This window comes from Sinocyclocheilus rhinocerous, unplaced genomic scaffold (assembly GCF_001515625.1).
Source record: "Sinocyclocheilus rhinocerous isolate Xijiao unplaced genomic scaffold, SAMN03320098_v1.1 scaffold100, whole genome shotgun sequence".
Taxonomy (NCBI): domain Eukaryota; kingdom Metazoa; phylum Chordata; class Actinopteri; order Cypriniformes; family Cyprinidae; genus Sinocyclocheilus; species Sinocyclocheilus rhinocerous.
The window spans coordinates 1,101,594-1,118,003 of record NW_015624543.1 but is presented as its reverse complement, the minus strand read 5'-3'; the positions used below and the strand labels follow the sequence as shown (position 1 = coordinate 1,118,003).

General features: G+C 37.8%; 2 protein-coding genes across 3 annotated transcripts; both read right to left on the bottom strand.

Moving 5' to 3' along the window:
* Positions 1-1,066: 1,066 nt before the first annotated feature.
* Positions 1,067-7,493, bottom strand: LOC107741767 (sperm-associated antigen 6-like). 2 transcript variants are annotated; one of them, XM_016554559.1, is made up of 11 exons: positions 7,351-7,493; positions 7,126-7,221; positions 6,351-6,517; positions 4,476-4,659; positions 4,183-4,388; positions 3,933-4,106; positions 3,456-3,608; positions 1,805-1,996; positions 1,561-1,677; positions 1,324-1,469; positions 1,067-1,194 (listed from the first exon to the last, which is right to left on the bottom strand). In XM_016554559.1, coding segments are annotated over exons 1-11 (1,500 nt in total). In that variant the 5' UTR covers positions 7,352-7,493; the 3' UTR covers positions 1,067-1,130. The 2 variants fall into 2 exon arrangements, with proteins under 2 accessions (XP_016410045.1, XP_016410039.1); XM_016554553.1 differs by having other exon boundaries at positions 7,359-7,493.
* Positions 7,494-9,740: 2,247 nt separating this feature from the next.
* LOC107741809 (polycomb complex protein BMI-1-A-like) lies at positions 9,741-15,931 on the bottom strand. Its single transcript, XM_016554596.1, has 10 exons — positions 15,564-15,931; positions 12,800-12,932; positions 12,594-12,690; positions 12,288-12,343; positions 12,152-12,202; positions 11,906-12,011; positions 11,698-11,740; positions 11,468-11,566; positions 11,173-11,253; positions 9,741-10,963 (listed from the first exon to the last, which is right to left on the bottom strand). The coding sequence occupies exons 2-10, from the start codon at positions 12,915-12,917 to the stop codon at positions 10,643-10,645; spliced, it is 972 nt and encodes a 323-aa protein (XP_016410082.1). The 5' UTR covers positions 12,918-12,932; positions 15,564-15,931; the 3' UTR covers positions 9,741-10,642.
* Positions 15,932-16,410: the final 479 nt, after the last annotated feature.

Here is a 16,410-nt window from a genome sequence, read left to right as displayed (position 1 = left end):
GGGGCTATAATAAGTGAATGCATAATTACCAATAAAAATCAAAGGTTCTGGGCCGTTTCTCGATAACGATCACATTAGTGTTCCCTACCTTCCGTTACAAACGATAGGCATAGGCTAGTTACTTTGCGTGCTTTTCCTATAAATATTTTAACACGAACGCGGAAGTACGCGCTTTTTAAGAGACGTTTGTTCATGCCGTGTTGAAATGTCAATTCGCTCGTCAATAGGGCCTTTAGTTTTTTATTTTCTTAAATATTCATAATTGTCTACATAATTATAATTATGTTAGTTAAGAAGTTTGTCACAATCGCTGCTTCGTTCATCTGATGTCAATTTGCAATCTTTTAGTTTCGCATTTTCATGGGGTCAAATTCTACACAAGCTTCCAGCGCCAGTGGAGACATGGAGGCAGCGTTCACCCGTAGTGATGCCCTGTGCTGTGAATGATCCTGATTCCTGCCAATGAGAAGGGTACCAAGTCCCTTGAGTCGAGGTTCTTCGTCTTGCCAGTAGCCTACTGCAGTGTGAAACTGAGCGGTCTGCTTTTTGCTCCACGAAGCGATAAAGATGACAGCAATGCCAATGCCGCACGCCCTTGTGGAGCGTTGTTGGGTATGAAGGTGCAGGAAGAGTTGGGTTTTAGAAGAGGATGAAAATGCAATGGGAAGATGTATTGACGAAGCAACACATCGGCAATATGGTTGGTTCTCATGAACGGTATGATATTTATTTCATTGATATGTGTGTATACCTCAACGAGGAAGCAGGTTCATGATAAATTAATATTATTTTTGTTGTTGCTGTTGTTAAACAACTTCTACCAAATATACCAAGGATTTTATGTTAGACAGATGTTTAAAATATAAAGGTTTGGTTGTCTTAGGTTTGATCAAAAACAGCAAATCTCTGAATTAATAATCCTGTACCACCACTAAATATAACAAAATACTTTTGTTCAGTATTGACTAAACATGAAACAAGATAAGACATCAAATAACAAGCTAAATCAAACTGCTAGCATACATACATTTTAATAGATTTTTTTTACATAAAGATGTGATCATTGGTATGGTAATGTTTAATTTTTCACAACTTTTTAAAAAGCATTCATAGTGTTTCAGTAGAGAAAATCACACTGGCTGATAGTTATCAATCCTTTCCAGCAAGGTCTCAGAGTAACCTGGAGAATAATACCTGTGAAAGAAGGGTCGGTCAGTGGAACAACAAAAACCATACAGCTAAAGTTTATAGCATTATGAATGCACTTTGTTTAGTTTAAAAATATTTTGGTACTGTTTATTATTCATATAAATGTGTATGAACCTGACAATCTCTTCGGGGTAGCAGCTGTTGATTGCATTGATATATTCCTGAATTGCAGAACCAGGTTCTGCTTTGATCTCCTGTACTTTCTTCAGACCACCACTGGTAACAAACAATCGCCGTGCCTTACTGTCATGTGGAAGAACCTGTAAGATTGGTAGGAAATAGAAAAGTTTCTTGAATAGTTCCCATTGTGATTAACAAATGCATTTGATGAAAACAATAAGTTCCCGCTACCTTACTGAACTGGCAGATGACATGTTTAAGAATGTTGCTGGGAGCTTCATAGAGAAGAGGCTCCAGTGCTGGCAGATAAGTGCACTTTTGAAGGATGCTCTTCAGTGCCTTCTTGGCCTTTTTTGAGTATATAAAAGCAAAGAAGAGAAAACCGTTACTAAACATTTGACGTTAGCAAAAATAATTTACACCAAAATGAAAAACAGTGCCTCTATCAGTCATTTACGTATGGGCTGTTGCTCACCTTGACCTGCAGGTCTTCAGAACTTTCAGTGTCCAAATAGAGATTTAGGAGTTTAGGGAACACGTTGGCCACAGCAACAGCTTTTGCATGCTCAGGTGTGTGTCGGCCAATCTGGCCAAATGCCCAAGCTGTGGCTGCTTTGATGTGATCTTCTTGCTCTTCCTCCAGACAGATAGCTAACTGCGGCACTCCCTACAGGAGTGGAATCAAATATGGAATATGGTAATAAAATACAGGAATCAAATATGAACATAATCAGTATTATGAGAGAAGTACACTACTGTTCAAAGGTCTGGGCTTGGTAAGTTTTTTTTAATATATATATATATTATTTTATTTTATTTATTTTATTTTATTTTAATGAAGTTTCTTATACTAACCAATGCTGCATTTATTTGTTCAAAAATACAGTAAAAACAAAATAAAAAAACAGTACAAATAAAATATTGTTGTATATTTATTCCTGTGATGGCAAAGCTACATTTTCAGCAGCCATTACTCCAGTCTTCAGTGTGACATGATCCTTCAGAAATCATTCTAGGCTGATTTGGTGCGCAAGAAACATTTCTTCAATTATTATTACAGTTAAAATGATTGTGCTGCTTAATATTAATATGAAAACCATGACACTTTTTCAGGATTGTTTGATCAATAGAAAACTCAAAAGAACAGAATTTATTTGAAATAGATTTTTTTAACATCATTACTGTCACTTTGAATCAACTGAATGTATCATATGAATGTAAAGGTATTAATTTCTGTTTTAAACAAACCATACTGACCCCAAACCTTTAAATGGTAGTGTACATATGTAGTCAAGTTTTCCAAGTGAGCTTATGAAAGGATGTGATAACAGACTTTATATAAAATCACAGCCATGGCTGATACAATCACAGCCATGGCTAAGTTCTCAGAGTGTGTAGCCACATAGCCCAGCATCATGATCCCCGGCAGGCGTACATTCCCTTTGGAGTCCCCGAGGTAGTCAATCACAGCTGCTACGCCCCCCACATTCACTATTATTTGGGACAGCTGAGTAGGAAACACACAATGCACACAAGGAAACACGCAAGCCAGTGTGACATAATGATAAACAATTAGTGAGGCAGACCAGAAAAGCAAAACAGTTTTGGGCAGGTGAAAAAAATGGGTGATGCAATGTGGTTTCCAATTGTCTGTTTCCTGTGTTGCACTGGTGATAAATAACAGACCCACATTCTCCATGGTTTAAAGACTAGCTGCCTCACACCATGTTATTTAAACAGGGGGTGTCAAAGAGCTGACAAAGTGGAGATTCCAAACTTACCCAAGCATCTTGAAATCATTTAGTGGCTATGTTATGTATGTGGTAGGTACCTCGGGGGTGTGTTTTGTGATTTCCCGAATAAGAGTGGCGACATTCTTCCGAACATATTCATCCGGGTCCTTTAGGCAAACCAGTGCTGCAGGGAATATTTCAGCCTCCACCACCATCTCGGCTATGTCTACGGAGTGCTTGGCGATTTGGCTGAGAGCTGAAAAAACCTGCCTCTTTAAAGAGAAGAAAAAATGCATTGTCAAATTAAGTCTGCATGTCATTGATTACAATATCTGTAGGCTCATATGTAGTCAAGTTTTCCAAGTGAGCTTATGAAAGGATGTGATAACAGACTTTATATAAAATCACAGCCATGGCTAAGTTCTCGGAGTGTGTAGCCACATAGCCCAGCATCATGATCCCCGGCAGGCGTACATTCCCTTTGGAGTCCCCGAGGTAGTCAATCACAGCTGCTACGCCCCCCACATTCACTATTATTTGGGACAGCTGAGTAGGAAACACACAATGCACACAAGGAAACACGCAAGCCAGTGTGACATAATGATAAACAATTAGTGAGGCAGACCAGAAAAGCAAAACAGTTTTGGGCAGGTGAAAAAAATGGGTGATGCAATGTGGTTTCCAATTGTCTGTTTCCTGTGTTGCACTGGTGATAAATAACAGACCCACATTCTCCATGGTTTAAAGACTAGCTGCCTCACACCATGTTATTTAAACAGGGGGTGTCAAAGAGCTGACAAAGTGGAGATTCCAAACTTACCCAAGCATCTTGAAATCATTTAGTGGCTATGTTATGTATGTGGTAGGTACCTCGGGGGTGTGTTTTGTGATTTCCCGAATAAGAGTGGCGACATTCTTCCGAACATATTCATCCGGGTCCTTTAGGCAAACCAGTGCTGCAGGGAATATTTCAGCCTCCACCACCATCTCGGCTATGTCTACGGAGTGCTTGGCGATTTGGCTGAGAGCTGAAAAAACCTGCCTCTTTAAAGAGAAGAAAAAATGCATTGTCAAATTAAGTCTGCATGTCATTGATTACAATATCTGTAGGCTCAGTCACCTTCAATTTGGCATCTGGGTTTAGGATCATCTGTGCTAGGTGGGCGATTGCCCCAGTGTCCACCACGGTTTGAGCTAGCTCTGGGGAGTGTTTGGCTATGTCGCTCAGAGCGGAAGCAGCAACCCTCTTCAGGGCAATTTCAGGCTCCTGGATGCATAACACGAGCAGAGGCACAACTCCAGCATCAACCACTGCCTGAGACAGCTCTGCACAGCAGGAGAAGAAATGAACAAAAGGAACAATGACAAATTGCGAGAAAGAATTTTAAAAACGACCATTTTATGCAAACTTGCGTGCATTATGTCTGGCAATGTAGCCTATTGCCCATGCAGCAGCCTCTTTGACCCCAGGGTCAAACTCCTCCAGGGAGATGACAAGAGCGTCCAGTGATCCACAGTCCACCACGGCCTGGGCCAATTCAGGGGAGTGCTTAGCAACAGCCCGAAGCACGAATGCGGCAGCTTTCTTATAGAAACGCTGTGTCTTTCATATCCCAGCAATCCAGAGGGAAAAAAACAAAGCAATTGACCAATAAATACACTAGAATGTTCATGAATCACCAGCAAATCTGCCTTTAATAAACAGTAAGCAATATATCACATTCTATATCATTCAATTACATAAAAGGACCTTCTGTGGAAAGTGTTTTATACTTCTGATGAGGTCTCTCTGACAGCGTAATAGCATTCTAACAATGAGTTTTAGAGCAAAGCCTTTGGACCGCCACTTTGTGTTTTATTTTCTCTGCTGGAACAGACCAATATCACACCATGTCTATTCATTTAGGCCAGAGGAGATCTGGACCCCGACTGAGCCTGGTTTCCCCAAAGGTTTTTTTTTATTTTATTCTTTCCATTTCTGTCACCTGATGGAGTTTGTGTTTTGTCTTGCCACTGTTGCCTTTGGCTTCCTTAGCTGGGGTCTAAAAGACATCATTTTGACAGCACTGATACTGTCGGATGAGCACAGAAATAACTTGAACTAAATTTGAGTTGAATAATGACACTATTGTCTTCTGGTTTATAGCTGAATCAAATTGTTCATAATTCATGAATTTTGCAACATCAAAACTGTTATTGAACTGAATTGAATCAACACTGAACTGACTCGAGGCTGAATAACTACACTATTGTCTTCTTATCACTGAATTGAACATGTTTCATAATGAATTAACTTAAAAGTTATTGAACATAACTAAACCAAGACAGAACTGACTGCAGTTGCATAATGACACTTCTGTCTTGCTACAACTGCTTTATAGCAATATTTGGATTTGCCTTATTTGCATCAATTCTGTTATTTTCCTGTTTAATACTGTGAAGTGACTTTGAAACCATCTCTTGTATTAAAGCGCTATAAAAATTCATTCCTGGCAAAGGAAAGATGTGGTCTTGAAATCTGGAGATGTTGTACTACCATGAACTTTAAATTTTCATGATATGTTCAATATGTACATTTTCAGTACCTGCTAACAGTACAGTAACAAGTACTGTTACTGTTTATAGTCATAGAGTTTAAATAAAAAGTGCAAACAAACTGTTTTTGCGTTGACTTTATACGTATCACAAAACATTTAAAGAATAACAGCACAAAAATATGTTAAAATGGAAATTATATAAACATGAATTGCTTGGCTGACAGTGTTAATAGAAATTTTTGCATTGCAAAGGCAATTTTAAAGGTGCTGTATGTAAGTTTTTGACTCTACTAAAGCATAAAAATACCATAATATGTTTGCAGATATTTAAAAAACATGCCAAGTTAACATATTTGTTTATCTGAAAAACAGTGCTACAGTCAGTTATTCTCCTTTGAAAATGTGTGTTCCGGGCCGGAATGTCGGTCTCTGTTTTGGTTTGTGAAACCCGCCCACTGCCAGTTTACCCAATTGTATTTCGGCACCCTGGGTTGCCAGTTGGCGGAATAATTCATCGTCAAGTGCGCTCGTTCCTGTTGGTGTCGTCAATCTGGCAACCTGCGTGTGAGTGAAGTCTGAGGAGGAGGGACCCGGTGAAAAAAACCCTCTCCAATATTTTGAATTTGGACTGCAATACCTAGTTCAACCACTCGGTGTCAATCCTACATACAGCACTTTTAAGCATGAAGGTTCAACACCTTAACACAAACCTATTCATTTCAATTAGAGAGGCTCCGCTAAAGAAACTCACGTTGTGTTCAGCCAGGGAGTACACAAGCTGAGGAAGAATGTCTCCCTTTACTACAGCCTCAGCTAGGTCATCGTTATAGTTGGCAAGCCTTCCGAGAGCCAGAGCTGCTGTCTGCTGAATAGTTGGGACTGCATCCAAAAGGAGAGGCCTCAAAAGGGACATTACACCTAAGCCAAAGAGAGTGAGCACATTTGTGCAGGGGAGAAAACAGGAGTGGAAAGACACTTGAGAGCAGATGAGGGGAGGATATACTTTCAAAGATTCAAATCATATAATAAAATATATCTAAACAAATGTTCTTCTAAGTTCCAAAAGGTATCAGGGTAAGCATGAGCATATGCATTCCTTATTTCTGTAATACTAATTAAAAATGTAACTTGTTGACTTCTTTTGAAAGACATTTTGTCTGGAAACATTCATGTGTTTGGGAGAAAATTAAAGATACTGATTTAGATCCTTGTACAAAGAAACATTTGCAATGGCCTCTTCCCCCCCAATCAGTCCTGAGTGTTGAAAGAGTTTAAATAAATATGCTCTTTCTCTACATTGTAGGTAGGGATAAATCAATCAGTCAATCCATTTTGAATTTAGTTGAGTTTTGTTAAGTTTGGAGTTGAGTAACTTTGTTTAAAAAAATTTAAATTATATTTAAATGATTAAATTCGTAATTTTATATACAAGAACAAGCAAATATAGTATCTACATACAAGCAAATGCCATAGCACACTTCATGCAGAAACCTCCCTTAAACAAAATAAAAATTTTAGACACTCACCTGCATTTTGAAGTGTTTCAGTATTTTGTGGTCTTGCTGCAAGATCTGCTACAGTTTGCACAAATTGTGTTCTTGCCTTCTGGTACTGCTCAAACACTGATAATAATAATAATAATAATAATAGACGAAATAAGACGAATCAGTTATGCAACAAACTGCAAACGTACGCCACCACTAGCAGTTTTAATTAATGTTTTAAATTTCTAACGTAATTAAGGATCTTACTTTCTCACCTTGCAGAATCTGTCGTTGACTCATAACGTGAGTATCCCAAATCGGAGCAAAAACGACAAAAAGCTGCGTGAATGCGACAAAAATGTACGTTTAAGCTTCCATTAAGAAACAGCTTTTGTTGTGACTTTTTAGAGGAGGCGTGCAACTGTTGTCTTGGCAACAAACCGGAAATGATAGGCACCGCGTTCGTTCGGTGCGTTTGCTGTCAATGCTTATCTAATGCTTATCTAATGATTCGTGCTGAAACACGCATATATGTTCAAATCAGGACCAGTGTTGCATGCAGTTTATGTCCAGATGTAATAGCGGGTTAAATAATCCCTAATTAGATTGAGATATTAAACAAGATTCAAAAACGGTCGGTGAATGTGGGATATCGGGACAGAGAAGCTGCGAGGCCGAACAGCTGCCCCCACATTAGTTTCATGGTTACCGCAGAGACAGCTGCAGTCACAGCAGCACTGGTATTTAGTCATTACTAGTCTTTACATTCGCAAATTTTCTTTAAATAACTTTCAGAACAGCAAAGAACTAGTGCTTGCTATAGTTCTTGCATCATATAGGCAAAAATTTGTCTACCGTCGAACAGAATACAAACTTTCCGTAGGCTACGTGATTGTCCATTTGAAAGTTGTGCTAATTGTAATATGATGTTATGATGTTTCACGTGGTCACATGTGTATGACCGCGGTCGAGTTATCTTAAAAGAGATGTGGTTTGTAATTAAAAGACACATGATTTGCAGGAAGCATGGTGTGGCTGTGAGTCTGCCTGCAGTGAATTCATTAACCCACAAACACTGAAAGAAACCCACATAAAGGACAAATATGACAATTATTGTTTAATCCTCCTCAAACTTTAATAATGCGGCAATTTGAGCTTGTTACCAAATAGTTATGAATTCATAATTTCTCTTTCATATTTTATTGCTGTCTCTAAGCGTATGTTTCTAACATGACTTGGCCAAGCACTTAACACACTGTGTAGGCTATTAGAAACTATTTTGTATTTAGTTATATGGGCCTTAAATGGTCAAATCTAAGCTTGTCATTTAGGTTGTTATATCTGAACCATTATGACAAGTAATCAATTCATAAAGATTAAACTGACATATCAAACAAACTGGGCCAGCTCAAAGGAGTTTATGCCACTTCTTTAATGCCACTTCTGCCAAGGAATGGTCTCATAATGAGCAAGGCTTTTCAACGAATTTGTGTAAATACTGTTGAATTTAAATTAAGAACAAGTGGGCCTACATTTATTCGTAAGGTTCATCATGACATCAGCCAGGGCAAGGCGACGTGAGCAGAGAATATTACATATTTGGAAAAAGAAACTTTCCCAAAATTGTTCTTTATTTTTACAAAGACAGATTATTTGGAAACAAAATGAATGTAAAGTATACTATAGCCTTTGCTCATTCACTCGTAAGTTCAGTCAACATCACTGGTGATTTTCTTATGTCTTGTTTATTCTATAATAACTTAAGGAATTTATAGTATTAGTAAAGGTCCAAAAATATTTTTATAAGCTGTTATCGCTCTGTAACTCTGAATGGGGAGAAAAACACCTTGAAAGACATTCAGTCAGACTACTCATGGAAGTCTCAACACCGACAAATGTGCCCACTGAGAAACTGCCTTCTACAAGATTTCTAAAGTCTTCTAAAGACCATGTCGACGTACCAGATTATTACTGAAACTGTCAACTAACCTACAAATCTGTAACCGATGAGCTACATAACCCGTTAAACTAAATAGCTTTCATTACCTCAGTATATCAAGTCAAGCTTTCCTCGCCTCACGGAGAGATTCACCGGCAAATTTTTTCTAACGACTGACTGGGTACTTTGCACAGGCTAGTTATAAACTTGTCATCTGTTTGAGCTTTACAGTTCTTGAAGTCTGTAGCACCTGCCTCACAATACCAACAGACTATAGGATGTCAAATGCATTTGACCATAAATTAACCAGATTAACTACTTCAAATTTATTACCAGTTTATCACACAAGCATTTAATTGACTGCCATCCGCGCTAAAGCGTGTAGGCTATCTGTCTTTATGCGTCAATAAATAAATAAATACAAATAAATGAATTAAAATAAAAAAAACGGCTATTCTGTACCGCAACCACACTTTTATGATTATTTATTGAGGTTTATTGTCTACTGAGAGATGAGCTAATACTGGAAATGAAAAAAGGGTCCCCTTAAATACTAAAATGTCAACTTTTTGCACCATAATACGTATTGTAGGCCTACATTAAATATATTCGGATATTATGCAAATTCATGAAGATTTTCAGGTGTATGTAGATTTCTCTCTCTTTGTATGTTTCGAAGCAGCATTAAAACGCGAGAAGGCGATTTGAAAGTGTAAAATGTTTATTTAGATGTTTTATACTGTGCAACAGTCACAATACAATAGCTGTCAATAGTCTACAATCGACCAATAAGACAATGAACACTGAAGACATCAAAATGTTGTCCAGAATGAGAAATTGGGGGTATAACAGTGGCTGTTTGTCGACAAATTCGTGAATGTAATAGCTTGAAACAGTCTGAAAGATAGGCTATGTGCATATACAGGAATGGAGTATGACCTCGAGACCAAACTAACGAACCCGAACCGGCACAATGAAGCAAATCGTACAATAACTGCAAAAATTAAACTTGAATTTCAAAGAACTTTTAAATTATTCTTCTTTCTAAAAATTATTACGCCGACTACAACTTAACGTTGCAATTCTTCATTTTAACACGTAGTCCTAATATAGTATTTTGTCCTTTAATTTTGAACTATATATATGCCTTTCTTTGATACATTATTAAAGGCCAGAATATACCAGGAATGTTTAGTAACTACCCCAGAAAAGACAAACTAAAATCAAAAGTAAATGCTTTTTATCATGCTTTTAAAGAACATTATAATACACATGTAAATTACAAGCAACAGATAACAATTTGTTTAGGAAAACTGTAGATCGAAAGTAAAAACATATATATATATAAAAAAAAGTCGGTATAATTCAGTCATTTCTGCATTCTGAAAATGCCACAACCTCGCTCTGCGCTACACTTTGCAATCAAATGGGCCTCTAACGTTCTCACGCAAACTTAGAAATTCCAGCAATTTGTTGAATGAAGTGCGTCATTTTCACTACGTTAAAGTTACATGTAGAATATATTGATAATAATGACAAAAAGAAATGGATCTACATGACACTACGTTGGCATGGAAATAGCTGGATTATATCTGGCGTTGGCTTTATCGTAGTCCCTTATCATCCAGACGATGTGGAAGATCCGTTCAGCGCTGTCTTTCGCACTTTGTTGCCAAAGCTGAACTGTCGATTTGGGCTTGTCATCGTCGTGCAGTTAATAGGATTAGAAATATGGGTGAAATGAGGTTGTGAAGGCTGAACCAGTGTGCTTGGACTCGGTAGTGGTGAGGAGGTGGATGGAACTCCAGCGGGACTGCTTGCCTTATCGCTGGCTGAGTCGCTTTCAGAGCGGTTTGTATTGTTCACGCCATCTTGTGGATGGGTAATCTTCATTTTTTTACAGCTGGGCCGCACACGGTACTTCAGAGGCAGTGGTCCATTCTATGTAATGTGCGAAAATAACAGAAGGCACCTTATTGAATGGTGTTTGCTGAACAGCTAACATGCTCAGTCCACAAATGAACGAATTATCTAAAGATAAATAAATTACCTGCTTGAATAATACACTTTGAGATTTAAGACCAAGTGTGTAAAGTGAGTCAGCAGTCAGATTTGACAGTAAAAAAAAAACTACTCTTCTTAGAACTTACTCTTCTCCAAGTGTAGATGTAGGCAATGTCCATTAATGTGTAGTAATCCTTCAAAGGCTCATCCTCATACATAACTTCAATCTATTAGTACAAAGAACGATAATATTAAAAAACAAGCACCAGTCAATCAATATCACACCATAATGGACAATGCAAAATCAGCAAGTAAATAAATAACAATACCCTCTTTCTATAAAATGATGTGATGAAACACTGAACTACTAAACTTCAACTGTAACAAAAGGATTTTAAAAAGGCCAGAAACTGAAACTACATCTGTAATAGATCACATTACCTGAAAAGTAGGAGGTATATCCATTTTGCTTCTCAGAAATTTCCTCAAATGCATCACAGTCATGGCAGCAGGGCACTGTAAGTATCTTTTATTATTAACCTGTGTGGTTAATAATAAAATAAATAATACACGTATATTATTCAGATAAGCTTTACTATTGGTGTAATCTGTATCACCATCATTACAGAGAAAACAAGGCTTTCAGCAACAGCAAGCACTTCTTTAATTACCTCTTCTTTTTGCTTCTCATCTGTGCTGGCTTGCTGTTGGGCCCTGAACAATAAATAGTATAATTGTTGTAAATTAAATACTAAATGATAACTTTTCAAGTTTCATCTTTATCATTAAGGTTACACTAAAGAATGGCCACTTCAAGTTTATGTATTTATTTACACATGACGACAAAAATCACTTATACAGACATATGCAAACACATACCTTTGATCAAAAAACTCAATTGACAGACTAATAATTTCATCATCTGTGATGATTCGCTTGTCTTCATCAGCAACTTCTCCTCGATCCTCATTTGATCCATTTGCAGCTTTGAAAAAAAACAACAAAAGATGAATCATAGCTTAAATTTAAACAAAACAATTAGACTAAACAGTTGCACAACAGTCTATTCAAACAGCTACCCTAACAAAACCAAACTTATTTACTTATGTACATTAATTTACTTACCATCAACAGACGGATGTTCAGCATAAAAATCTCTCCTACGTTTCATTTCATCTGCACAGAAAAAGAAATTTCCAGATCAAAGCATGTATAAATAATTACAAACAATAAACACAATCTTTTACAGTGACTGACTTACTTTTGAAAAGACCAGGAACCAACTTGTATACAATGTCCTGTAGAGTTTTGTCAGACCTGTGGGGGGAGGGGTGTTGGTCAAACCTTTTTTGGGGGGGGGGGCTAGGCACTTCAAACAATGCTGCTGCAACCAACTCAAATTCATGTTATTTCCTAATTCTCATATTAAAAGGCATGATCAGAAAACACAATATACAGCATTTGAGATAGAAACAAACAAGATGTCTTGATTATTAGATGATTATTACTATGAATAACTATTTGCAGCAAGTGGAAAGATGTAACAGACAGTGATTTTAAAGGTTACCGAATATTGAGAAGTGGCTTTGTTTTGTGGACCTGTACATCACATATGGGACAGTATTTACTGGTTTCCAGGTACCGGACAATGCACATTTTACAAACTGAGGATCAGAGAAATGTCATAGTATAAGACACATTATCTGGATGTGTTGTAGCCTATACATTCAAATAAAACCACAGAAAAAAGAGCAGCACATCTCATATACTCACATGAGTGCAAGCATTCTATGATTGTTGTTGCATCTATGAAATATCCACCACACAAGACACACATCAAATGGGGATTGAGCTCCGTTATCTTGATCCTTGTTGTACGATGCATCGTCATGGGATGGAAACGACCCTGCAGGTGCATCAAAATAAGATCAGATTCATCAAAATACGTTTTGCAACTACAAACAACTGCCAGAGAGAAACCAATCATGAGGACTTAATTTTGTTTTTATGGGCTGTTGCGTATGAACGGAATAACAGAACTGGCGCAATTTTTAAGTCATCTCTTACACACGGGTCTTCTGTGCTGTGAAACGGCACGATTGCGATGTAAAACGAAAACATAGCACTGCACAACGCATCAGTCCAGAGGACAGTCTACGTAAATGAACTTTATGCGACGAACACTTCTTACGGTTTCTATAGCAACTAAAGCTGCGTTACATGGCAACGTACCAAGAAGCTGTAATTGAACGTTCTGCGTAGAATAGCGTGAACGCGCAAATTTCGATTTAAAACAAAAATCTCGGCCATTAAATATGTTAACGGTCTTTCAAAATTACAGTGCATCTTAAAACCTCGCATAAATAGCTGGAATAAAAGACTGAACAGCCACTGATGATGCTGATCTCCGCTTTGCTTTGACAGTCTCTCCCTCCTGGATCACTAATGTTGTTGCAGTCGTTCATTGCCCATGAATGCACCTTGCATTAAACTGATACCCATTTGACATCATGACTATCGTCATACGTTGCTATGTATGAGGCTAATTTCCGTTTGTCACAAATCCTGTTTTTGAAACACCTTACGTCGGGGCATTCACTGAGAGCCGAAGGCAAGTGCTATGAAGTGCTGAAGGAGCTCACAAAAATGCGAAAACGAGTAAGCAATAATTTTCAACAGTACACAAGTGACTACAAGTAGACTCTCGTGCTGGATGAAGCATACCAAAAGTAGGTTATCGCCAGTAGTTTAAAAAAATGCGTTTTATTGATTATGTAACTTGCTGTGAGATAATCATACATTAAAGGGTGATGTCATCTAGGTATGATAATTTCATATTAAGCCATCGGTCTATACAAAACGATTTTAAAGAACACGCCAGAAAAACAAAGCATCTGAGACTAATTCTGATGTTATTTCACGTGAGAGGATATCAAAACATAGTACGATGAATGGCCTATACTTCTGTAAGACAACTTTAAAAACATCATCAATCTACAGAGGAAAAAAATGTCAACCTGTGCCCTTGCTTATTAAATAAATAAAGGCGTTCATGATCTAACATTTAATTAGTAAAACATCCACCAGTCAAATAGAACTGATACAGTGCTGTTTGTTCTTCGGTTGGTTATAAAAACAAAACCACAAACTTTTTGAACTCTGACTAGACGAGCATTCTGGTGATGGTGGTGCTATATATGTAGGCTATAGAATAAATAACTGTAGAAATAACTGCCAGAAATGACCCATATACATGAATTGTGCCACGTGAGAATGTGCGAGTTTACAAAGCCTATATCGATTAATACAGGTAACGCTACCATAATGAAATTCCACCTGATTAAGCAGATGACAGAAGACTCGAAATGTTGACAGACCGTGTTAAAGTCATCAATATTATAAATAACACGTAACTTTAGATTTAGCTCTGACATTCGAGCGACATTCACAACTACAGGGAGTCAGAGAAGTGATTCTATTTTAAACAAAATTATTCACCCAAGTCTCAGGTATACAAATTGCGGTTTCTAAATCAAGACGCATATGCGCAAGTGAAAAACCTTGTTATTATTATTATTAATAATAATAATAATAATAATAAAGAATTCTAAAACAAGATGCCGACAAAATTCAATAGCCTACTAAATCATATTTTCTTCTTGACGTGACAAGCCACAGAAAGGCTTAGCCTACATTACAGTAGATATATAAATACGCGATTACTTATTTTTTGAGCTTATTATTTTTTATCTGAATGGTAAAGTACAGTACTTCGACAAATGTGTTTGTCAAAGTCCAACAAACTGATATAAGAACCATTCAAACCTTGTGTAAGCCAGGCTAAGTATCCTTCAGGTCAGTTGGACAAATGAAAGAAACCTCTAAAAACATTTTAAATACGTTAAATGAGTATCTGAGTTTAAGAATACGTGTTGTTTTATCAACCACACATCATCCGTGTAGTGAATGTTTGCTGTCAACCGCTGAAAGCTTTGTCCTGTATCCGACAACATGGACACGTTTAGGTTACAGTGTAAATTTAAGTTAAGAAAACACACAAATAGGTACAATTCAGTAAAACAACGAGTTTATCCGGTCGTAAACATCATACAGATTGCATATCTATAAAATCAGATAACTGCTCAATGTGACAATAAAAAGAAAATCCTTTAGAAATCAGCCTCACATGAACAGTCGACCCGTTTCTACGCGATTTCGCGTGCACATCAGGATTCATTAAAAACTAAACCGTTTCATTTAGCCAGAAACCCCAAGCAAACACAATGATGCCAATAACTGAATATTGTACAACAAATCAGGAATCATTCGTACAGACAGGATACGATATTACTAGATAAAATAACTAAAATCTATAAGCACGCGGAGAGACGGAGCCAGTGTTTCGTACGCGAGCCTGTCAGTTCCCGCATCTACTCTAACACACGTCTCCATTTTACGCTCACAAAAACATAGATGCATTTACAGCACAGAGTGTGAAATTAGACATTTGTAAGGGAAGATATCGAAGAACACATACCTTACAGAGCTGGAGCGAATAGTCGAGCCTGGAGGTGGTTATAGACAATGAAAGTTAGTCGATCAGTAGAAAATGAATACGAGCCAAGCGGCCATCTTGAAAAGGGCTACAGACGCTGTCAATTGCAATAAGAGAACAGCGGAACAAGGCGCATTTCAATAGTAATAAAAAATAGAAAAGGTCCGGTTGGGATGTGCTCGGTTGCAGATTTATAAGCGCTCTTGAATGTAGACTTCCCGCCAGTAAAACGGCCAGGCTGATGTGCGTTTTCTCTAGGCTAGCGCCTTCAGTCTTCTCTTCGAAAAATGCTGCGCTGATGGTTCAGTGGAAACTGACACCGTCCCCAAAATGGCTTGTAGTTCGACCGCCCCGTGCATCACGTGATCTAACTCCTTAAGGGTGGCCTGGGAATATGTGTCGGTGTACTCAGCGCTGCTCGCGTTCAGCAAATAACAAAGAAATGTGTTTTAAAGTCTGTTTGACCGCGGTCCAGCTCGTAAGGTTTACACAACAGGATAGGTTCTTGTAGGTCAGTTTTGAACCGTTTGCAACTTTTCTCTGCAAAAATCTCTATCCCTCAACAGCTTTGAAGAATTCATGGTGGTGAATAATGCAGAGGGCAGTACAATGTAAGAAATCTGCTCACGTTCCACTTATGGCCGGGAGTTCCCTATAGAAAATAAGTGCCATTTTGCTGCTACAAATATGACTCAATAATTTCGCAGAGGAACACAACCATTCCGCATATTCTCATTACCTTCAACGTATTATAAAAGCCTGTCCTGGCCCTCAACCTTAAGAATTTCCACTTTCTATAGCATATATAGACACAATGCGTTGCTTGTAT

What these genes read in the sequence shown, in the direction of transcription:
- LOC107741809 (XM_016554596.1), bottom strand. Translation starts at nt 12,917, where the DNA reads ATGACGATGCATCGTACAACAAGGATCAAGATAACGGAGCTCAATCCC. An exon ending in CATAGAATGCTTGCACTCAT is followed by an intron (nt 12,691 to 12,799) that starts GTGAGTATATGA and finishes TCTGATCCTCAG; the next exon opens with TTTGTAAAATGTGCATTGTC. An exon ending in GGTTCCTGGTCTTTTCAAAA is followed by an intron (nt 12,203 to 12,287) that starts GTAAGTCAGTCA and finishes TTTTCTGTGCAG; the next exon opens with ATGAAATGAAACGTAGGAGA.
- LOC107741767 (XM_016554553.1), bottom strand. Translation starts at nt 7,383, where the DNA reads ATGAGTCAACGACAGATTCTGCAAG. An exon ending in ACCCAGATGCCAAATTGAAG is followed by an intron (nt 4,107 to 4,182) that starts GTGACTGAGCCT and finishes TTCTCTTTAAAG; the next exon opens with AGGCAGGTTTTTTCAGCTCT. An exon ending in TCACAAAACACACCCCCGAG is followed by an intron (nt 3,609 to 3,932) that starts GTACCTACCACA and finishes TTTCCTACTCAG; the next exon opens with CTGTCCCAAATAATAGTGAA.